This window comes from Monodelphis domestica, chromosome 1 (genome assembly GCF_027887165.1).
Source record: "Monodelphis domestica isolate mMonDom1 chromosome 1, mMonDom1.pri, whole genome shotgun sequence".
Classification (NCBI taxonomy): domain Eukaryota; kingdom Metazoa; phylum Chordata; class Mammalia; order Didelphimorphia; family Didelphidae; genus Monodelphis; species Monodelphis domestica.
In genome coordinates, this window is record NC_077227.1 from 450,400,779 (window position 1) to 450,421,985 (window position 21,207).

At 35.7% G+C, this 21,207-nt stretch overlaps 1 protein-coding gene across 1 annotated transcript in view; it reads left to right on the forward strand.

Annotated features, from left to right (window-relative positions):
- The first annotated feature begins 1,829 nt into the window (after positions 1 to 1,829).
- Positions 1,830 to 21,207, forward strand: part of RBL2 (RB transcriptional corepressor like 2) — a 42,066-nt gene continuing 22,688 nt past the window's right edge. The window contains exons 1-8 of the mRNA XM_001372048.5: positions 1,830 to 2,252; positions 7,649 to 7,779; positions 9,416 to 9,616; positions 13,943 to 14,007; positions 16,657 to 16,785; positions 18,201 to 18,361; positions 18,445 to 18,509; positions 19,506 to 19,692. Coding sequence (XP_001372085.1) covers positions 1,992 to 2,252; positions 7,649 to 7,779; positions 9,416 to 9,616; positions 13,943 to 14,007; positions 16,657 to 16,785; positions 18,201 to 18,361; positions 18,445 to 18,509; positions 19,506 to 19,692 — 1,200 coding nt within the window. The 5' untranslated portion in view covers positions 1,830 to 1,991. The remainder of the gene's footprint in view (positions 2,253 to 7,648; positions 7,780 to 9,415; positions 9,617 to 13,942; positions 14,008 to 16,656; positions 16,786 to 18,200; positions 18,362 to 18,444; positions 18,510 to 19,505; positions 19,693 to 21,207) is intronic.

The window sequence follows — 21,207 nt, forward strand, 5'->3', positions numbered from 1 at the left end:
CTTCCAGGGAACCTCATTGGAGACTGCACCTTGGATCCTGATTTCAACTTAGACTCTAACTCCTACACTACCTGGTTGGGTGAGTGAAAAGGCTGACTCGTTTCCTAAGAGACCAGCTTCCATCTTGGAGGAGGCTGCCTGATTACTCATTACTGCCCCTCCAGAATGAGGACTAGTATAGGCATTTTCTCTAACTTCTTTCACATTTCTCTCCATTATTGTTTCCCCCCTATTTTGGTAAATAAACTGTGTCCAACTATTAAATTTAACCTTTACACAGCTAAGATTCAAACCTGTCACCTTTCTCCAAATAGGGTTCTTTCTATTATGTTGCTAAGTGCAAGCATCAAATAAGGCTTCAACAGTATTTTTAGAGGGTTAGTAGAATGACTTGAGAAACAAGCCTCAGGTAAAACCTCAACCCAGGCTGTGAGGCAGAATTTATGGCTGAATTAATTTTAAGGGAGGCCTTTTATTATTTTAGGATACCTTAGTAAGATTAAGTAGGTTCTAGACTAATTGGGGTCATAAAGTTGTAATAATGTATTCTAAAGGATATAAAAATCACAGGATATCAGTTGCAACTTTTTACTCCCCTGTGATGAGAGTTGTAGACTGAAGAAGCCTCCCAATGTAGTGCTGGGGAAACAGCACTCAGAAGAGGAAGAAGCATGAGTTATAGACCATATGTTCCCAACTCCCTTATTTGACAAATCTAAATGAGTCCCAAATGGGATAGAATTTGTCCCAGATAAGACACTGAGTTAATGGCTGATCTGGGGACTAAAATTCAAGCCTACTTAATCCAAGAACAAAAGTCTTTAGTGGCCTTCCTATAATGTCTCATATTCAGATTCTCAGAGTTGGAGGCAATCTCAGAGATCTAGGCCAATCCTATTAATTTAATTTATTAAGAATAATAAAATAAAAATAAAATAATAAGTAGTAAATAGTAAATAATAAAATAAGCTACTCAAAAATTTTAAGATCATATATAATTGCAAACTGAATTATTTGCAAATTTCTTAAATGTCAATATTAACTTTAACAAAATGCCCTATTTGCTTTTATGACCCTTTCTTATCAAAGTATTTTAATTTTACTGCCAGTTTTTTACATTGTAGCAGTTCTACATGTGTATCATTCAAATTCTCCTTCATTCTGCATGTTACATTTCTTTCAGGGCACAAAAATGTTTCATTACATTCAATTTGTTCAGGCAATCCCCTGTAACCTATTTATTTAACAGATGACTGAATTGAGATATACCTCCATGAAGCTCACATAGCTATGATTTGTATGAAGTGAAGACAAGAACCGAAGCCTTCAGATTTCCTGCTCTAACTTTCCCCTTCTGTGACGAGAGTTGTGAGGCTGAACGAGTAAGATTGCCAGGGTAGAGATAGTACCATAGTGAGAATGACGGTGTCCCTGTTTTGCCAGTACTTAGCTGTTAGAGCTTGGACAAGTCAGTCTACTCCGATCTCGGTTTTCTCTTCTAAAGAGGCTATGTCTTACAGTTCTAACAACTTTTTTTGCTTCAGTTTCGCCTTAAGTAAAACGAGGTCGTGCCACCGCGGAACATACCGTGGGGTGCGTGGGGGTGGTGATGTAGGGATTGGAAACTAAAGTTGTGTATCTCCTCACCCCGTCTCGTTCCTAGCCCCAGGGATAAGCACATTTAACTCCACTATAAAATAAAAGGTGTGTATTTAAATGAGTTAGGAACCTCTCTCAACTCACAAGTTCCTTGGAATCCAAGGAACTCCGCTTTAGACAAAATGGGGTTTTCTGTACCTCGTGGGCACCCGACGTGGACTACAGCTTCCAGGAAGCCGCGTTCGCAATTACGGCTACTAGAGCGTCCACGTAACCGTTGGCGGCGCAGGCGCGGTGGGGGCAGCCGGGCGGGCGGGCGCTTCGCGGTTTGAATGGCTCCGGGCCGAAGTCGCCCGCTCGCCTAAAAAGCGGCCACCGCGGAGCTGAGCGCGATGCCAGCAGGGGCCGACCAGCCACCTCTGCCGTCGGGGGCCTCCGAGGAGGAGGAGGAGGACGGTGCGGAAGAGGAAGTACCGGCGGAGGACTGCGGGGAGGAAGCTGGGGGAGAGCTCGGTGGGCCTGTCGGGCAGACGCCGGCGCCTCAGACGCGGCAGCGGTTTGACGAGCTCTGCGGCCGCCTTAACATGGACGAGGAGGCACGGGCCGAGGCCTGGGAGAGCTACCGGAATATGAGCCAAAGCTACACGCTGGAGGTGCGTCCGCTCCGAGTTAGGGACGGGCGGGCCTAGGGCAAAGTTGCAACCGGATTTGGGGCCTCGCCGTCGCCGCCCCTCCGGGCGGAATGCCCGCCCCCTGCGGATGCCGTGCCCAAGCAACGCACGCATGCGTGTGCATGGTGTCGTACGCCGTCCTGCCCCCTCGGGAAATGTTGTGAGCTATGGATCTGTAAAGGCTTTTATTTAGGGTAGGGGTTCTAGAAGGTATGCTCGGTGCTTGGTTTGTATAAGGCCGGGACACTGCCTAACTATGCGCTGATCACCTCCCTTCCCTAAACCTCGACTGTAAAATAGGGAGTTGAATTACTTTCTGAGGCCCCCTCTCTCCCTAATATTAATAGTCAATAAGCATTTAGTAAGCGCTTGCTATGTTGCCAGGCCCTGTGCTAGACGCTGGGGATGCAAAAAAAGATATGATAAACCCTAATCTACAGTTTATTCAGGAAGACTACTGTCAACGTGGAAATCTAGAGATCCCCAATTTATTTAGTTGGGAGGTAGAAACCCCAGGTTTTGACCTTGTCACAGGAGAATTTTCCCCCTTAGGGAAAGTCCCACTTCACCAGACAACAGACATCCGCTTCAGGTGGGAAGTAGACCCCATCTGAAGTCAAGTAGCTCTTTTGTCTCCAGAAGTCTTTCCCAGTATATCACACCCTCCTTTCAAGGATGGAACTCGGGACCTTCAGCTTGCAAGACTGATGCACTACCTACTGCACCAAAGCTGAAATGGATGTCTATTGTCTGGTGAAATGGGACCTTCCCTCAGGGGGAAAACTCTCCTGTGACAAGGTCAAAACCTGGGGTTTTTACCTCCCAACTAAATAAACTGGGGATCTCTAGATTTCCACGTTGACACTACTCATAAAAAAAACTGAAAAGGAGGATAGACGGAGTGTTAGCTGACTGGGAGTCCTGTACCTGGGATAGGAAATGATCGGAGATTTCAGAGATTATTTCATTTTGCTCAGTGATAAGTTCCATTATAATAACAATAAACTGAGTTAATTAGTAATAATTATTTTTGTGGAGTCTCGTTCGTTGAATGCATTTTTTTTTTCATTTGAGGGATGATTAATGTTACTGAGCCTTGGCTATTAGCTTTATGGAAGGTGACCGGTAATTTAGCCCTCTGGCCTAAGTGGTGTCTTCTTATTCTTAAAAGATGGAAAGAAGATTTCATTTCCTACTTTGCTAAAATGAAGGATGGATTAATTGAAAGATTACTGAAGTTGGAGTTACAGGAGATAGCTTTAGAACTGGAAGGTACTTTTTAATATTGAGAACAACTCCTACATTTTACTAATTAAGAAGTTATGCCCAGAAAGTGAAATGGCCTTGTTTTATGTCATTTCATTCTTTTAAAAAATCATTTGATATGCGTTAAATGCCTGTTCTGTACACAATTATGTTCTAGGTGTTAGAGGTGATGCACAATTTAGGTAAAATATATCCTTCAGTGTCATAGGAACCTTTTTAGAGCTTTATTTCCAAATTCCCCTACCTGTTTAGATGCATAAGCTCTACTGTAGAAGAGGAGAAATTAAGGCATAAGAGGATGGAGGCAAAGGATCCCAGATTATCAGAGCTGGATCCTTATCGGGGATCCAGTCCGATGCCCTCATTTTATAGATGAGGAAATTTGAGACCCAAATAAGAGAAATGGATCATCCTGGTTTTAAGTGGCATAGCTAGAATTCAAACCTAGATTTTCTGGCTCCAAATCTAGTGCTGTTTTCCCTGTACAGTGTTCCTTTCCTTATCATTTTGAGTCCAAAGGAGTCACTTCATAGCCTCTAGGCCAAAAAATTTCTTAAGTCAGACCTCCAGCAGGATAAGCCTTCTGTTCAAAATACAGCTAAGTGTCTTCCAGGTACTCTTTCCAGCTTAGTAGTGACTCCTTCCCCCACCCCCAGTGGCACTTTATATTCTTCTTTAATTGCTTAGTGCACTGCCAAGCATTGTCACATTGTGGAACCACATTTCCTTTGTTAGAAGAAACCATGGTGTTGTATAAAGAGAACTGGATTCGGGCAGAGGTCTTGTTTTCAAGTCCTTTTGTCTGTTAAGTTATAAATGAGAATTCATATAAAAATTCGATTGAAGATCCTAAGAATCTCAGCAAAACATTTTTCTGAGTATTATAAAATATCTTATCAAAAAGTTGACACACTATCAAAACATACTATTAAAAAGTTAACATACTATGATTTAAATGTAATATGCTGACAGCCAAATATCTAAGCTAAAGTGATATATATACAGTTTTTTATTGACCTGATGAAGGGGAGTTTATATTAGATAGAGAAGAAAGAATTCTTGTATCTTGTAGCAAATCACTTTTGAGAAATAGTAACTATATTTCTAGATGAAGGAGAGGAAAAACATTGAGGCAAACTCATAAGGTCTATCAGAATATTGTGCAAAGTCAGAAAACAAGGTTTGGAATGACTAAAAGAACTACTCTGTATCCAGAAACATGATCCTGCTCTCCTTCCTACCTCTTCTGTACTAGGTCCAAGTAATCATTGCATTGAGTTAAGATTAGTGTTTTTTATTTAATTCAGTTCAATTCATGTGATGTGTCTTTATATGTAGGTTCTGGGAAAGTTCCAATGTTTATGTAAGAAAAAGTCCTTGCCCTCCTGGAGCTTACAATTTTCTAGCACATAGTAAACAGTTAATAAATACTCTTTCTATCTATCTATATTGAGCAAGGGCTCTTAATCTTTTTTGTGTGTTATGGACCCTTTTGTCAGTCTGGCAAAGTCTATAACCCCATCCCAGAGGAATGCTTTTAAATGAATAAAACAAAATATTAGATTGCAAAGGATACATATTTTGAAATATAGCTATCATTTTTATTTCTTTTTTTCTTGCTCTGTATTTTTTTATTTTAATAACAAATTTCCACATGAGTTTCCAAAGTCATATGATCCATATTATCTCCCTCTTTTCTTCCTCCCCCCCTCCTGGTATCAATTTTTTTTAAAGTTCATGTATTTTATCTAGAGGAATATGAGAAATACACATGTAAGCTCTCAAAATCTTCTAGTTGTGTGATCTTAGACAAGTCATGGAATATCTTTCAGACTCATTTTCCTCATCTGGAATGGAGTAAACTAGATTTCTTATCATCTCAGAATCCTATTAAACTAGTATCTGAATAGGATTCTGTGTTTCAGTATGTTTATCTGTTTTGTTTTTAAATTTCTTATTAAAAAAAAAAACACTTCCATGACATTTTAAGGTTTACAAAGCACTTTTCTCATGACTCATTGAAATAGTTAAGTGAACGTATTATTCCCATTCTCCAGATAAAGAAACACTTAGAGGCCAAGTGACTTGCCTGTATTGCTATAAAGTTTCATCGCTCTTAAATTGAAATATAAATAAATGCATATTGACCCACAAATTTAATGCATTAGCCACTAAGGCCTAGTTCAAACTATGTGTTAAGAATGTCAGTTTTTCTTATAGACAGTAGTGAGCTTTTGAAGTACTCTAAACCTTGAAGAAACTTGCACAACTCTTTTATAGACCCTGTCAACTTGACAGTGTTTTCTTCCATTCCACCAAGCATTGACACAGTAACTATTATCATAGTCCTAGCTGTTACTTACAGACTAGAGAATGCTTCCTTCTCTATTCAGTAACATTAAACTCTACTGCTACTACTAGTAGTACTACAAGTACTACTACTGCTGCTACTCTTTCACAGAGCAATAAAAAACATCTAGAAGTCTTTATGCTTTATCAAATGTTTGGCTGTTATATATATTCAATACTTCATACTCGGGGAAAACACCAAAGTAAGTTCTGCTTACTCAGAATCTAGGCTTTTATTGGAATATTGATTTATTGGAATATTTAATCCTCATTTACTATCCCTCTTACAAAATTATTTTGTTGTTGAGAAACACTTGTCTCATTACTTATCTCAGTCTATGTGGCCTTCTATATTATAACTCAAATTTCATTTTGACAGGCTACATTTGCCCAGTATTATGCAAGCAAATATTTTCTATTTAGAAACATTTGTGACATAGTAAATACCACATTATAAATTGGAAAATAAAGCTCAGTTTGTTGTTTAGAACAAAATTTTTACATTTTGGTCTGTCAATCTACACAAATTATGTGATTTATAGTAATGAAAACAATAGATTTTTCTTGCTTTAATTTTCATGTAGTCCTATTTTTCCTAAACCAGTGGTTCCTAAATTAGGGTTTGTGAACTTTTGAAAAAAAAATTTATAACTTTATTTCAATATAATTGGTTTTCTTAGGAAATCTACATTTTTTTAATGTATTTAAAAACATTATTCTGCAGAGTCCATAGGATTCACTAGACCACAGGAAGGATCCCTGATAAAAAAGACTAGTACTCCCCTCCCTAATCCATTGATTATTGCCTTAATATGTTGTAGCTCTAATAAGTATGCTTACCATTTGATTTTTTTCTCCCTTTTTGAATTCTTAAGATGATAGTGGTGTTCAAAGGATCATAGCATTGGGAGGGGACCTAAGCAAGCATCTTTTCTAATCTTCACATTTCACAGATGAGGAAACTGAGGCATAGAGGTCTTGGCTTGATCAAAATCACATAGTATCTGAGCTGTTTGTAGTAGGGAAAATCAGTAGAGGTATCAACAATTGGGGGGCGGGGGGAGAGACTATCCATATGTCAGAAATAGCTGGAGAAAAATTCTACATAAATGTGACATTTATATGATTGATTTTAAGTTAATATTCAGTGTAAAGTGTGAAAAAAGGACAACAGTGCCCTTTTCCTTCTCTTTTAATTAATAAGAATATTAAATGCTCTCTAAGCAGTTTGCTTGAGCATCTTCTATGCCAGCACTTATTAGGAAAGACTTTTTTGTAGTTCTTGAAAATTATTAGGACAGTGTTCCTTGGAAAAGTGATTTCATTTGAATTCCAGCCAATTAGACTTTTCATCATGAGGAGAGTACAAGACATCTATATAAGGCATGTGTGGCTTTGGAAATTAAGCACTATTTTCCTTCCCCTTAAATGTGAATATTGAATGGAATGTCAGTGGAACTACCAATGCCCTTGGGAAGCAGTACAGTACACCTGTATTTGTAGTTAGAGCACTTGGATACAAATCCTTGGTCTGCCAACTGTGACCTTTTATAGATCTCTTACTCCTCTTGGTCTCCATTTCCTCATCCATAGAATTAGGAGATTGGACTAGGCATCCTATTTAATTGACACTTAATTTTAAATTCATTTGCATTTTCTAACTGAGCAAAATGATATTTAAACAAAGACATAATTTAAATTCCAACTTGATTTTTCTTATATTTGATTTGTTAATTGCAACTTAATTTTGTTTTATTTTGCAGGGAAATGATCTACATTGGTTAGCATGTGCCTTATATGTGGCTTGCAGAAAATCGGTTCCTACTGTAAGCAAAGGGACAGTTGAAGGGAACTATGTCTCCTTAACCAGAATCCTGCGATGTTCAGAACAGAGGTAATCTACATATTAGATATTTTAAGTTCTAAGAAATTGAGTGTGTCTGACTCACATAAAAGCCCACTAATCATAGTAATGGTAATAGTTCCTCTCTAGGCCAACAGTTCTTAACCTAGGATCCACCAGTAAGTTTCATGGGGTCTGTAAAAAAATTAGTTTAGAATTAGAAAAAGATTAGAAAAAAATTTACATCTTTTGTTTTCACTAAGCTCTTACTGAAATTTAGCATTTCTTTCAATTCTTTTAAAAACATTTTTCTGAAAAGGGGTAGATAGGCCCTACTAGTTGTCAAAGAACACCAAGACACACAAAAAATCCTTAAGAGCCTCTGTTCTAGACTAATATTTTTTTATTTAGAGTACAGAATATTAGAGAATGGTAATAATGTAAAATCCAGTGAAATTGCTCGTTGGCTGTGGGAGAAGGGAAGGGAAAGAACATGATTCATATAACTATGGAAAAATAATTCTAAAATAATTAGTTAAATAAACTTTAAAAAATTAAAAAAATAGAGAATGGTAATAGTTTAGCCTTTGCCTAGAGCCAGCTTTCATCAGTTTATATTTTGATAAAGGAGCACACCTAGATTAAATTAAATAATTGTGAGAGGCAGATTGCTATTAATTCTTGCCAGTTTCTTTTTCTTCAAATCTTGTTTGTCATGATCATCTTGAATGATACAGTGTTCTTCATAGCATTTTTGAGCAACTATAGGAGAAACCCTAGCTTAGAAATGAAATATATTTGGTACTAGTCATAAAACTCTTTGTACGATGTTTATGCAGGTGTGTGCGCGCATCTATATGAATGTGTATATAAATGAATATATATAAACATGTATGTATATACATATGTATACCCATGAATTTAAAGAAAATGAATTGCTATTTGAGTATCACTGAAATAATTATAATTGGTTAATTAGAGATTAGCTTTAGTTTGGTGATTTAAAAAAATATTTGTTTGGAGTTAAAAAAATTTTTTTTGTATGGACCAGTGATTTCATTGGCAGACTTAGTGGATATTATGGAACCTACATCTGTCAATGAATAACTACAACTCTTCTTTAATTTATAGTCCTAAAAAGTTGTTTCCCACATTGACATACTAAGTGACTTGCCTCTGGTCAGGTAGCTACTATATATACCAGAGGCAAGATTTGAGCCCAGGTCTTCTTGACTCCAAGGTAAACCTTCTATCCAATATGCCATATTGTTTCTTTGTATGTACTTACATATATTACTAGAAGCATCTAAATTCTACCCTACAGCATTTTTTGTGTTAAATTTCAGGGGGCTTAAGGGTTTTTTCCTTTCCTTTTAAAACTAAAATTTGTTGTTGCCTTGTTTTTCATAAGACTTATTCAAGAAACATTACAAATAGTTGAGTTTAAGATGAATGTAGCCAAATGTATGTATATAGCCTTAAAAATTCCAAAGACATTGGTTAGCCCTGCCAGAATTTTGTATCCATAAACACAAAAACTACCCATTTAAAATTACTTCATGACTATTGTTAAATTAAGTGTCTTTTGAATTGTTGTCTGTGTTCCAGTATGATAAGAAGCAATGCTATTTTTTTAGTTACACTTAATTTATGAATATGTATTAATTTTTTATCTTTTAAACACCAGTTTAATTGAATTTTTTAACAAGATGAAGAAGTGGGAAGACATGGCAAATCTACCTTCACGATTTAGGGAACGTACTGAAAGACTAGAGAGAAATTTCACAGTGTCTGCTGTAATTTTTAAGAAGTATGAACCCATCTTTCAGGACATTTTTCGATATTCTCAAGAGGAGCCACCTCGTCAACAGAGAGGAAGAAAATACCGGTAAGACTTTCTGCTTGTTAATGGAGAGTAAGAGATTTGTTTATCCCAAGGCATAGATTATTTCTATTTCATTCTTTGTCTTTAAAGGTTTAAATTGCTTCTTTTCCCCCTCTATATTAAATACCATTTTGCTTATCTATTTTTGTCAAAATCATGCTTTATTTTTGTATATACTTTAATAGTTTATAGAGTACTTTCACATATTTTTAGTTTGTGTTTCATAACTCCTCCATGAAATAAGTAATATAAATATAATTAACTCCCTTTTACAGATAAAGAGACTTAAAGTTATTTACCCATTATTACATAACTAGTATTTAGAGAGTCTTTTTATACAGCAAAGAAAAGCTAATACTACCATTACTACCCAGTCACTAATAGTCTTTTATTTTACTGGTCTCTAAAGCAAAAGTTTTGGTCTTTGAACATATGGGATATATAAGACAAAGCATTTGAAAATACATTTAAAAACTAATAGCACCAGCAGTACACTTTTTAAGAGAATTAAAACCATTCAAAACATGACATTGCTGAGTTGGGCCAAACAAAACAAACAGTGATTCTTTTTGCTGGAAGGTAGGTTGTTTGTCTACCCTTAATTTGTGCCCCTATACTCTGTCTGATAAAATTGGGAATATTTGCAATTACCACTTCCAGGATCCCTATAGATCCTGTCTTTGTAGAAGTTTGATAGCTCTGCAACTGCACCCCTTCACTATTCTCACAAGTCCTCATTGTTGTTCTTCCTTAGGACAATGGCTCTAAGGCTTCCTTATCCACAGATCTTTTCTTTATCCACTGATGTATATTCAACATATGACCTCTTCTCTAAAAGTAGTCAGCAAGCAGATTACTTTCTCAATTTCCTTATTTAATTAAACATAGGCTCTCAAAGTAGCTCCCAAACAGAAGGTTCCACAGCTGTATTTCAGTCACCACTTATTAGGGTAGTTTTCTAGTGGCTCCCAGAATATTTTAGAAGAATTGCAACTCAATTCAACAACCATTTATTAATTGCATAGTATGTATAGGGTGCAGTGCTGGGCATTGGGGATATAAAAATGAAAGCAGAATTCTCTGTGACCTTCAGGGAACTTATATTGTTTGGAGAGAGCAGTTGGTGCAGCAAGTATGCAAATAAAAATTGAGAAGAGATAGCATTGACAACTAAGAGAATCAAGAAAGACTTCATTGAACTGGTAGCACTTGAACTGAACTTTGAAGGAAGATAAGAATTCCAAAAGGTAGAGATGAAGATACTTCATTTTCCAGGTTGGAGGATGGGTTGTATGAAATCACTGGCAGGAAATTTAGGGTCAACTTAAGGAAACATAAAGTAGGCCCATTTGACAAAGATAGAATTTGTGAAGAAAAGTAATGTGTAATAAGACTTGGGGGGGTTGAGAGCCATTTTGTGGAGATCTTCAACTGTTGGGGTTAGCAATTTGCATTTATCATAATAATAATGGGGAACCCCCATCTTGGTTGCTCTGTGCAGATTAAGTCCAAGAGAGAAAAACTGGGAGTATGAGAGAGTAATCAGGAAGCTCATAGTAAAACTGGTAAAGCTATAGTAAAAACCCTAGATGATGAGCACCTGAATTTATGTGGTAGCTTTGTGAGTGGAAAGAAGTGAGCATATTCAAGATGACATTGAAATAGAATTGACAACTCATTGAACATAGAGAAGGCAAAGAAAAGGATAAAAGGTAGAGATTACTCTGTTGTTGCAATCCTGGGTGACTGGGAAGATGATATGCTCTTAATAGAAATAGAGATGTTTGGAGCGGGACAATTTTAGTGGGGAGAATGAGATATTTTATGCATATTGAATTTGAGAAGCCTGTGGGAAATTCAGGAGGTGATGTACAATAGACAGTCACTGATATGACTGGAATTCTAGAAGAGAAATTAGGGTAGGAATAGATTTGAGAGTTACATGTATATAGTTGATACTTGAATATAGAGAAACATAGGAGGCCACCAAAGGAGAGCATATACAAGAAGGCCTACAACAAATTGTAAGCTTAAAGGGCAGGAGACAGAGGAAGGGTCTGACAGGGAATCCAGAGAATAGTGCCCCGAAAGGCAGAGAGGAAGGAATAAATAACCCCCAGCATCTTAGTTGCTGCGGAGAAGTCAAGAAGAGGAGGACTGCAAAAGGTTATCAGCACAGAAATTAACAGGTTGTTGGGTAACATTGTAGAAGAATATCAGTCCTATGATCAGGATTCAGGATTTCAGATACCAAGAACTGAGAAAGAAGTATGTGATGAGGGAGGGGAGAAAGTGAGTATTGAACATTCCTTCCAGGAGTTTGACTCCTCCAAAAGCTTCACTTCTAGACTCTGGTCCTTTTTACTTCTTCAGATATGATTATTCCCAGCTAGTAACCTTTTAGTAGATAACACATAAAGTTTCCAGTACTGTTTTATAACCTATAGCAAAAGAGATCTCTAGGTACAAGCTATGTAAAAGCACACTGTCTCAGAGTACTTTGTTTGGAATGTATTTAAATTATTATTATTCACTTCTTGGCCAACCCCATTTTATTCCTGTTTCCATTGTCAGGCTTCTTTCTCTAGTCTCTCACCTTTGGGTTGTACTTTCTTGCTGATTCATTATATTTCCTGCTATCTTGGAGTAATTCTCCCTCTCAGCTTCTACCTCTCTTCCTTTCTCTTGTTCTTGTTTGTCTCAGCTTCCCAGTGCCCTGGAGAAAGTGTCCTGTTGTCTGCACTTGGCATCTACTCCTTTGGCACCCAATGGAAAATGGAGCTGTAGACTCACTAATCTGAAACCCACTTCTATTGATAGTCCCTGGACTTTACCCAGAGAAAATTTCTAATATCTTTTCTGGTAATTTAGTTCCCCCAATCTTGTACAGCATCTCCTGGGTTCTCCTTCCTTTAATGTTTTTCCAACAGAGTGTAGGAGTTGGGGTTAGGGGGAAAGAGCAAGTAGCAGGAAACGACAAAAGGATATGATGAACTAGATTTAGGCCAGAATGTGGAGGGTCTTAAATAACCAGCTAATAATTTTAGAGTTAGTCTAATAGATAATCAAATAAGTTTGCAGGTTAACCAGGTGTAATTTTAAAGAAATGAAGTGTTAATGCCTTTTGAGCCTCACAATATCCCTGTGAGTTGAGTAGGATAGGTTTATTGACAAAGCTGGAACTAAAACTTAGGTGTGCTGATACTTAAAACAGTGTTCTTCCTATCACAGGGCTAGATGAAGTCATTGACATCCAGCTAACTTGCCTAAATGTTGACAAATACCTGATCAAGAAGCATAAATTTATGAGACCTAACACTCCTCATCTGAATGCTATTTCTTAGTTGCCATACACATTGTACATTGAATATACATTAAAAGAGGGAAAATGATTTAGAGGTGTGGAGAGCTCATACAGAGATGGGATAGATGACCTTTATTTGAAATGGTTTTTAGAAAACCAACAAACAAAAAGTTTTATAGGCAGATTTTAGAGTCTAGGCTGTCACATGAAATGTTTTCTGTGTAGTCTGATTTCATTTCTAAAAATACCTGCTAGATCAAAGCCTACAATTTTCCACTTTAGTTTATTTGGGTTTTTGTTTTAGGGGTTTTGTTTTATTCTCTTACAAAAATGAACAATATGGAAATATGTTTTGCATAGATAATACATATATAACCAGATTGAATTGCTTGCCAGTTTTAGGAAGGGGGAGAGACAACTTGTATCTCATAACTTTGGAAAACTTGTGTATGGAAATTTGTTATTCTATGTATTTGGTAAAATAAAATATCTTTACAAATAAAAAAAATACCTGCTAAATCATATTTTCTATGCCCTTTAAACACTTAAATTTCAGCTTTTTCCTTTGAAATATATTATTTCTCCCCATTCAAGACTATTTAAAATACATATACATATACATATATTTTAAACACTTTTCATCTTGGAATCAATACTGTGTATTGGTTCTAAGGCAGAAGAGTGGTAAGAGCTAGGCAAAGGGGGTTAAGTGACTTGCCCAATGTCACACATCTAGGAAGTGTCTGAGGCGAGATGTGATCCTAGGACCTCCGATCTCTGGGCCTGGCTCTTAATCCACTGAGTCAACCAGCTGCCCCCTCTTTGAAATATATCATTGCATATCTCTGCTAATAAATCTTGGCAGAACAGAATTTCCCTTAAGGATAAAAAGGTTTCTGCTAGCTTTCCATGTAAAATAGAGCCCAAGACTGTTGAATTCAATTTTAAGTATTTGATTCTTAATTTGTGTAACTCCGAGAGGCCATTTCTAATTCTTCTATCATCTCACGTCTTTTCCCCATAAGGCGGCAACCATGTACAGTCTCAGAAGTTTTCCAGTTTTGTTGGGTACTCTTTGTTTATGCAAAAGGTAAGAAAAAATGGAATTTTATGTTATGGATTTACTTTATAATTACATCAGAATGTTTTGGGTACTAACTTTGTAAATCTGAAATACCTACATACAAGATTAGCTTTGAAATTATTCTAAAGGAGTTTAACGTCATTATATTCATTATAGCTAATCCAGAAACATTCCTATGGTTTCTGTGTATTTCTAGTGTCCAGATTTCTTTTCATTAAATATCCTTAACTGAGTCTGCCCTTTGAGTGGTTGTAGTATATGGAGTATCTTTTTCTATGTGAGCTATTTTTTTCAAAGCTAATGTGTTGAACTGTTAACTGGGAATATATTTTATTCATTACCTACTTCTTACATAAGGATTAGAGATTTGGCTATGAATTTTTTCTCCTGTTTGTAGGGGAGGGAGAAGATTCACTGAAGATGGGCTTCTTCTGATTGAATTTAGACTAGTTCCAACTTGTTCAGACAAGTATGTTTATTTCAACTTCTTTTAGATAATTGGTTGTCTCTCCAAACTCACTTACCCATAGCTGCCATGAGTCTACTTTTTATAAAGTGTATCTCCACATATTTTTCGGCCTCTTTTTTACATAATTCTAAAAAGATATAATTGTTGTCAGTAGCCTTCCTCCCCTTATTAAGTCTCCCTCCCCAACCCCCAGGAGTTAATAAACTTTTAAGCCATTCTTACAGGTCACCCTTCAGTTTATTCTAATTGGCTGCTGTGTTCTAGTAAAGCACTGTTCTGCAGTTTTTGCTTCATCTTTGTTTTAAAACACACTCTCTCTCTCTCCTTTTATTTGGTGTGAGAGCTATATAGAATTATTTCACTTGGGATGTGGGAGAGCTCTTTTGATACTTAACAAATTTTCATTTATCTATTACCATTGTATGGATCTTTTTTTTCCCTATTGTCTCCAAAGTTAGGTTTATTTTTAATGCCAAGGTTTTCAAGGCAAAGTAGAAAGTATTTCAAAAGTTGGGCAGCACAGCAGTTTACTTACTTAGATTTTGAACTTTAGAAGCATTGAAGCTTTTTATGTGGGGAAGTTGTTTCCTTTTGAGTGCTGATAGTCTGTGCTTCCTTATCATAGCAACTATGCCCCAGTGACAAGTTTGGGCTTGTTTTTGTATCAGACTTTGTAGCTTGAGGACCAATGAGTATAACTTCCTGTTTTACACTCAAAGAGTTGGGCAGATTTTAATTTTTAATGGTCTTTTCAGAGGTGGAGGATGGCTTAAATTTGCTTACAATGCCGAGTCTGAGATAACTGTGGCTTGCATTTCTGACAAAAAAAAAGAAGAGGAATATTATTTATTTTTCCCTATAATTCCTCTACATTATTTTGTTGACTATTTCATTTAATATGAAGCTAAGAATTACTTATTCAAATAACTAAGTTATATTGTTGACCAGGGTAAATGGTTGTCATTTTGGATGATGGGGATGAGGTAAGTAGACAAATAAGGATCAAGAAACACAAGGTTTAAATGATCAGGGTTTTAACCCTTTTTGAAAAACTAGGGTATGTGAAATTCTTGTGGAATCATCATGACCATTTTAGAAATAATTCCTAAGATGTCTTAAGTTTCCTATAAGTTAGATGTTTCTCTAAATAAAAGCTATTTTTATTATTTCTAAACATTTATAGTCTTTAGTCATTACATATTTCTGTTAAGTTTTTGGTATTTTTGTGTTTTTGTTATCAAATAACTGAATAATTTTTGGCATATATTTGCTTTTACTCTATAATAATTTTAAGTAGCAGTGTTGTTTTTTTCCTTCCTGATATATATATAAAATTACTATTAGTATGCTGTAATTTGAATGAGTTTAGAATTGTTAGTTCTACAGCTTAAAAATCTTAAATTGTTCATGAATATATTGCATTAATTTGTAATAATTTATAATTTTAATTAATAGTTAAATGAAATATAGTCATTTACACCTCTAGAGTGTGAAATTATTACCCAAATTGTGATGGTTTGTGGCATACCTGTGTTCATTTGTGACCAAAAAATAAGTACTTATTTTTTTTCATTGTATGCATACTTAATCATTCACTTCAGTTTGCACTATTATGGATTTATATAATTTTCCTTATAGAAGTGTATTTTGCCATAGAAGTAATGTTCTTAAAGCTTGAGAATTCTCTTAAAGATAAGTTTTTAATATGCACAACTTGAAGAATAAAATGTAATAATAAAACCCTGGGTTATAGGTAATTAACAAATTCTTTTTTTTTTTAACCTTTATCTTCCTTCTTGGAGTCAATACTGTGTATTGGCTCCAAGGTAGAAGAGTGGTAAGGGCTAGGCAATGGGGGTTAAGTGACTTGCCCCTACTCACATAGCTAGGAAGTATCTGAGGCCAGATTTGAACCTAGAACCTCCCATCTCTAGGTCTGGCTCTCAATCCACTGAGCTACCCAGCTGCGCCCTAATTAACAAATTCTTGACTGAATATTGAATGAATGACAGCTATAGGTAGTAAAAAAAAATTTTAAACCCTTATAACTGTAGTATATTATTTAATCTACAAAATGTATAAACTACATAGCAGATTAGTGCAAGTTTTATGTAATAAGGTATATAATGGGACGAGTATCTCAAGGTTTATTTAAATTTGACTTTTTGAATATTACAATTCTGTAGGTAATTTTCCCATGATCAGTGATGATTTGGTCAATTCTTATCACCTTTTGCTGTGTGCTTTGGATCTAGTATATGGAAATGCCCTTCAGTGTTCTAATCGTAAAGAACTTCTAAATCCTAATTTTAAAGGTAGGTGTGTTAATGGGAGATTAGCTGACAGTATAGTCTTGTAAGCTATGTTTTGAATAAACAATGTTCCTTTGATTAGCATGCATAAGTTTCAAAAAGTCTATTTCCCATAGTTACTATAAGGTTGCCGTATAATTTTAGTGATTGGGAATTGGGTTTATGGAGAAATTCTCACTATCATGAAATTTAGGATCTGTGGTGATGAACTCTAGTAGCTCAAGAGGAGAAGGATCTTAGAAAATGTGGGAAGTAGAGATGATTTATGCTCAGCAGTGCTTTCTTCTCTGTTGGTGATGCTAATCCTAGAAATTTTAAATGTGCAACTCAAAGAGAGAGGTGATAATGAAAAGCAGCAAAATAATACTTTTCATGATTAAACTAATAAAACGCGCTAAGTTAATACTTTTAATTGTGTCTGACAGTCTTCAAATATACAATTTCTGTATAATTAAAGACAACAAAGTTCTTTAATGATACATTGAAACAGGCTAAGATTATAGCATACAAAGTGAACAAGGCAGCTCATCGAGCTATTTAATGTTTCTGTTGCCTTGAATGAGTGTTGAATTTGATTGATTTGTAAGTGTCTAGAATACTCCAGACAAGTTTTCAACTTCTGTGATTGATGGCTTTATCAACATCAAAATTTGAAGTTAGAATTAGCTTATGAGAGTTGCTTCTAAACTAAGTTGACTGAATGTCATATTCAGTCCTATATTTCCTTTCTCTCCCAAGCCCCTTTTGTTCCTCCCTTCTTTTTCTGTGTTCTCTCACTCTCTTGTCTTTTTTTCTCCTCTCTCTTTTCTCCTTCCTCTTCTTCCACATTCTCTTCTACTTCATTGGTACCTGATTACCTTTGCTTTCACTCTTATTCCCCTTTACTCCTTGTCCTTTTATTTTCCTTTCATTGAGCTAAGACAAAAAGTTGTAATGTAAAATTGATTAGATAAATGTTAATTTATATATATTTATTAATTATATAATATTAATTAATTAATTAAATAATAAATAATTAAATGGATGTTGAGAAGTTTCTACTGAATGAACATCATAATTATCTTTCAGCACATTAAGTTTGCTTTGTAATGTAAGATTTCTTAAGTCTAATAGCTCAGCAGTTAAGATTATGAGAACCAGGAGAAAATGATACCTTTTTTTTGTCCTTCTTAAGTTTCTTTGTGCATATGGCAATGATTATAATTTTTTTCTTATTTCCAAATGTATAATAGAATTTCTCAAAAGCGAAGGCCATTTGAGTATTTTTGATGTGTAATTAAACTGAAAAGAACTGATTAGTCCTATAGCCTTCTGACCTTGTTGCTGTTAGACTCTATCCAGTATTTCTGTTTATACTTTTTAGTATGTTACTTTTAATATTAACTGAGAGCCACTTTTATCTTGTGACTGTTTTGTAGGCCTGCCTGAAGATTTCCATAGTAAAGATTCCAAGCCTTCTTCTGACCCACCCTGTGTCATTGAGCCACTTTGTGCCCTCCATGATGGTCTAGTTTTAGAGGCAAAGGGAATAAAAGAACATTTCTGGAAACCTTACATTAGAAAGCTTTTTGAAAAGAAGGTTTGTAGGGAAAAAAATGACATTCTGCCAAATTGCTAAATTTTATATGATGATGTGAGCAATCTCTTTTTGTTTCTTCATAGCTTTTGAAAGGAAGAGAAGAAAACCTTACTGGATTTCTGGATCCAGGGAACTTTGGAGATAGCATGTGAGTGTTTCTGTTATAATAACCAGTTACTTAAAGATTATATTTTTAAAAGTGCAAAATAGAGGGAATTCGTTGTGGACAAAAGCTTACTTAATTTGTTGTTACTAATTTATCTAGTTTCAGATTTGATGTTGGAGAAAGTATAGAAATTTTATTAGTTATTCACCAAATATCAATATGCTTTTTTACATATTTGTTAGAAAGTTTGGGGAGCCATAATAGAACAAGGACTTTTCAAATACCTTTGCTCATGCTTTGATTACCTCCTCTATAGAATAGGGGAGCAGAGTGGACTAGATGGCATCTGAAGTCCCTCTTTTAAGTGAAAATCTATGCTCCTGTATTAGGAAAAAGAATGCTATAAAATTGTGTTGATTTTTTTTCAGTTGACATTCTTGATTATTGTTAGGAGTTAAAATCCATTCACCTAGCAAAAATGACTTAAAGAATGATAGGAAATTGAAGAGTTCATTAGAGGTTCTCTCACTGAAAGCTAATTATAAACACAACACTGTAGAATAGCATGTGCTGATTCTTATGTGATAGGAACATAATTAGCATTGATTTTTTTTCACTCCAGTGTTCAGAGATAGACATGATCCTACTAAAATTAAATCAGACTCTTAACTTAAAAAGTAATTTGGAATTCTTCCATTAGTTAGAAAAGGGAACATTTAGGCTACCTAAAGACATTAACTGACATAACAATTTTCTGAAATTATACCCTTTCCCTCTATAAAACTGACATTTTTAATTTTTTGTACCATTGTAATTTCCTAATTTTCTATCCTTCTCCACTGAATCCTCTCTTGTAACTAAGAAAAATAGGCAAGCAAAACCAGCCAACAAAGGGAATACTTTTACGACGTATACAACATTCCACACTCATAGTAACTTCTCTACTGGGAGGAAGCAAATGTGTTTCCTCATCTGTTCTCTAGGACTAGATTGGTCATTGCTGACTGTTTCCTTGCTTTCTTTATTTCTTTCCTATAGCAAAGCCATCAACAAGGCCTATGAAGAGTATGTTTTATCTGTAGGAAATTTAGATGAGCGAATTTTTCTTGGGGAGGATGCAGAGGAGGAAATTGGGACGCTCACAAGGTGTCTGAACACTGGCTCTGGTCTAGAGACAGCTGAAAGGGTACAGGTGAAGTACAGCCTGCAGCAGCACTTTGACAAGGTCAGTAAAACAACCCTAGACCCTCTGCACTTCTAGGGGAGATCTCAATGAAAAAAACACAGAACTTATTAGTGATGATGGTTGCTTGTTCCAAACTCAGGCTGCTCTTTTGACTGCTTGAACCTTAAGAGAAGCTTGTTTTCTTTTTCACATATCATTTGTATATGACTTTGGAAGAAAAAAAATTGTTTCTTAGTTGTCTTCACAGAAGCAATGGTTTTATTTCATATACATAACGTCGTGAGCAAAATTATATTCTAGCTTCATTTTACACTTTACTTCAAGAAATGTTTTAATAGAGGCTTAAGAATTCTTGTGGTTTTTAGGTAAATTCTCTAAGTAAGTCCAGCTTCTGTTGAAAGTGAGTGCAGTTTTCAAAAATTTTTAATCTTGTTTCAATTTTTTTCAAAAATTAATCATGTGGTATTAATTGAAGTAGACATTCAGGATAGTGGAAGTAAAATGAGAGAATTACAACTTCCTTCATGGTCCTTTGTGCCTAAAAGAGAATATGAGACTTCTGAGGAGAGTGCAGCTAAAGGGGGAGCATGGTTAATTTCATGGGTGAATGCCTGTGGATGAGCAGGCTCAAGTCTGTTATTTTTAACAGACTCAGAAATAGTTTATTACTTTTCATTTGTGAGAAGAGAAAAAACTACTGTTTTAAAATTTGAACATGCTCTTTATTTTTTTATGTGGGCTGCCTAAAGCCAACTTAGTATAAAAATGTTGGTGTGTGGAAGAAACTTAAGTGTATTTATTTCTAGGAATCCCTGGGTCACCTCCAGCAGGAAGCCATATATGTTGTTACATTTAAGAGTTCTTTCCTGAACTAGTCCAATGGGAATTCCAGGTCAGAGACTACAAATGATGACAATAAAGCCTTAGATGAAGAAACAAAAAACAAAGAGATCAGATCATTAAAGAGACCACTGAAGTATTAATACTCCATGGAACATGCCCTTCAATTGGGGAATGGCTGAACAAATTGTGGTATATGTTGGTGATGGAATACTATTGTGCTCAAAGGAATAATGAACTGGAGGAATTCCATGGGAACTGGAACAACCTCCAGGAAGTGATGCAGAGCGAAAGGAGCAGAACCAGGAGAACATCATACACAGAGACTGACACATTGTGGTACAATTGAAGGTAATGGACTCCTCCATTAGTGGCAATGCAGTGATCCTGAACAACTTGGAGGGATCTATAAGAAAGACCACTGTCCACATTCAGAGGAAAAGCTGTGGGAGTAAAAACTGAAGAAAAACAATTGCTTGAGTACATGGGTTGAGGGGGATATGAATGGGGATATAGACCCTAAATAAACATCCTAATGCAAACACTCAACAACATGGAAATAGGTTCTGATCAAGGTCACATGTAATACCCAGTGGAATTGCACGTTGGCTACGGGAAGGGTGGGGAAGGGGAGGGAGGAATAGAATATGGTTTTTATAACCAAGGAATAATGTTTGAAATTGACCAAATAAAAATAAATTAAAATATTTTTTA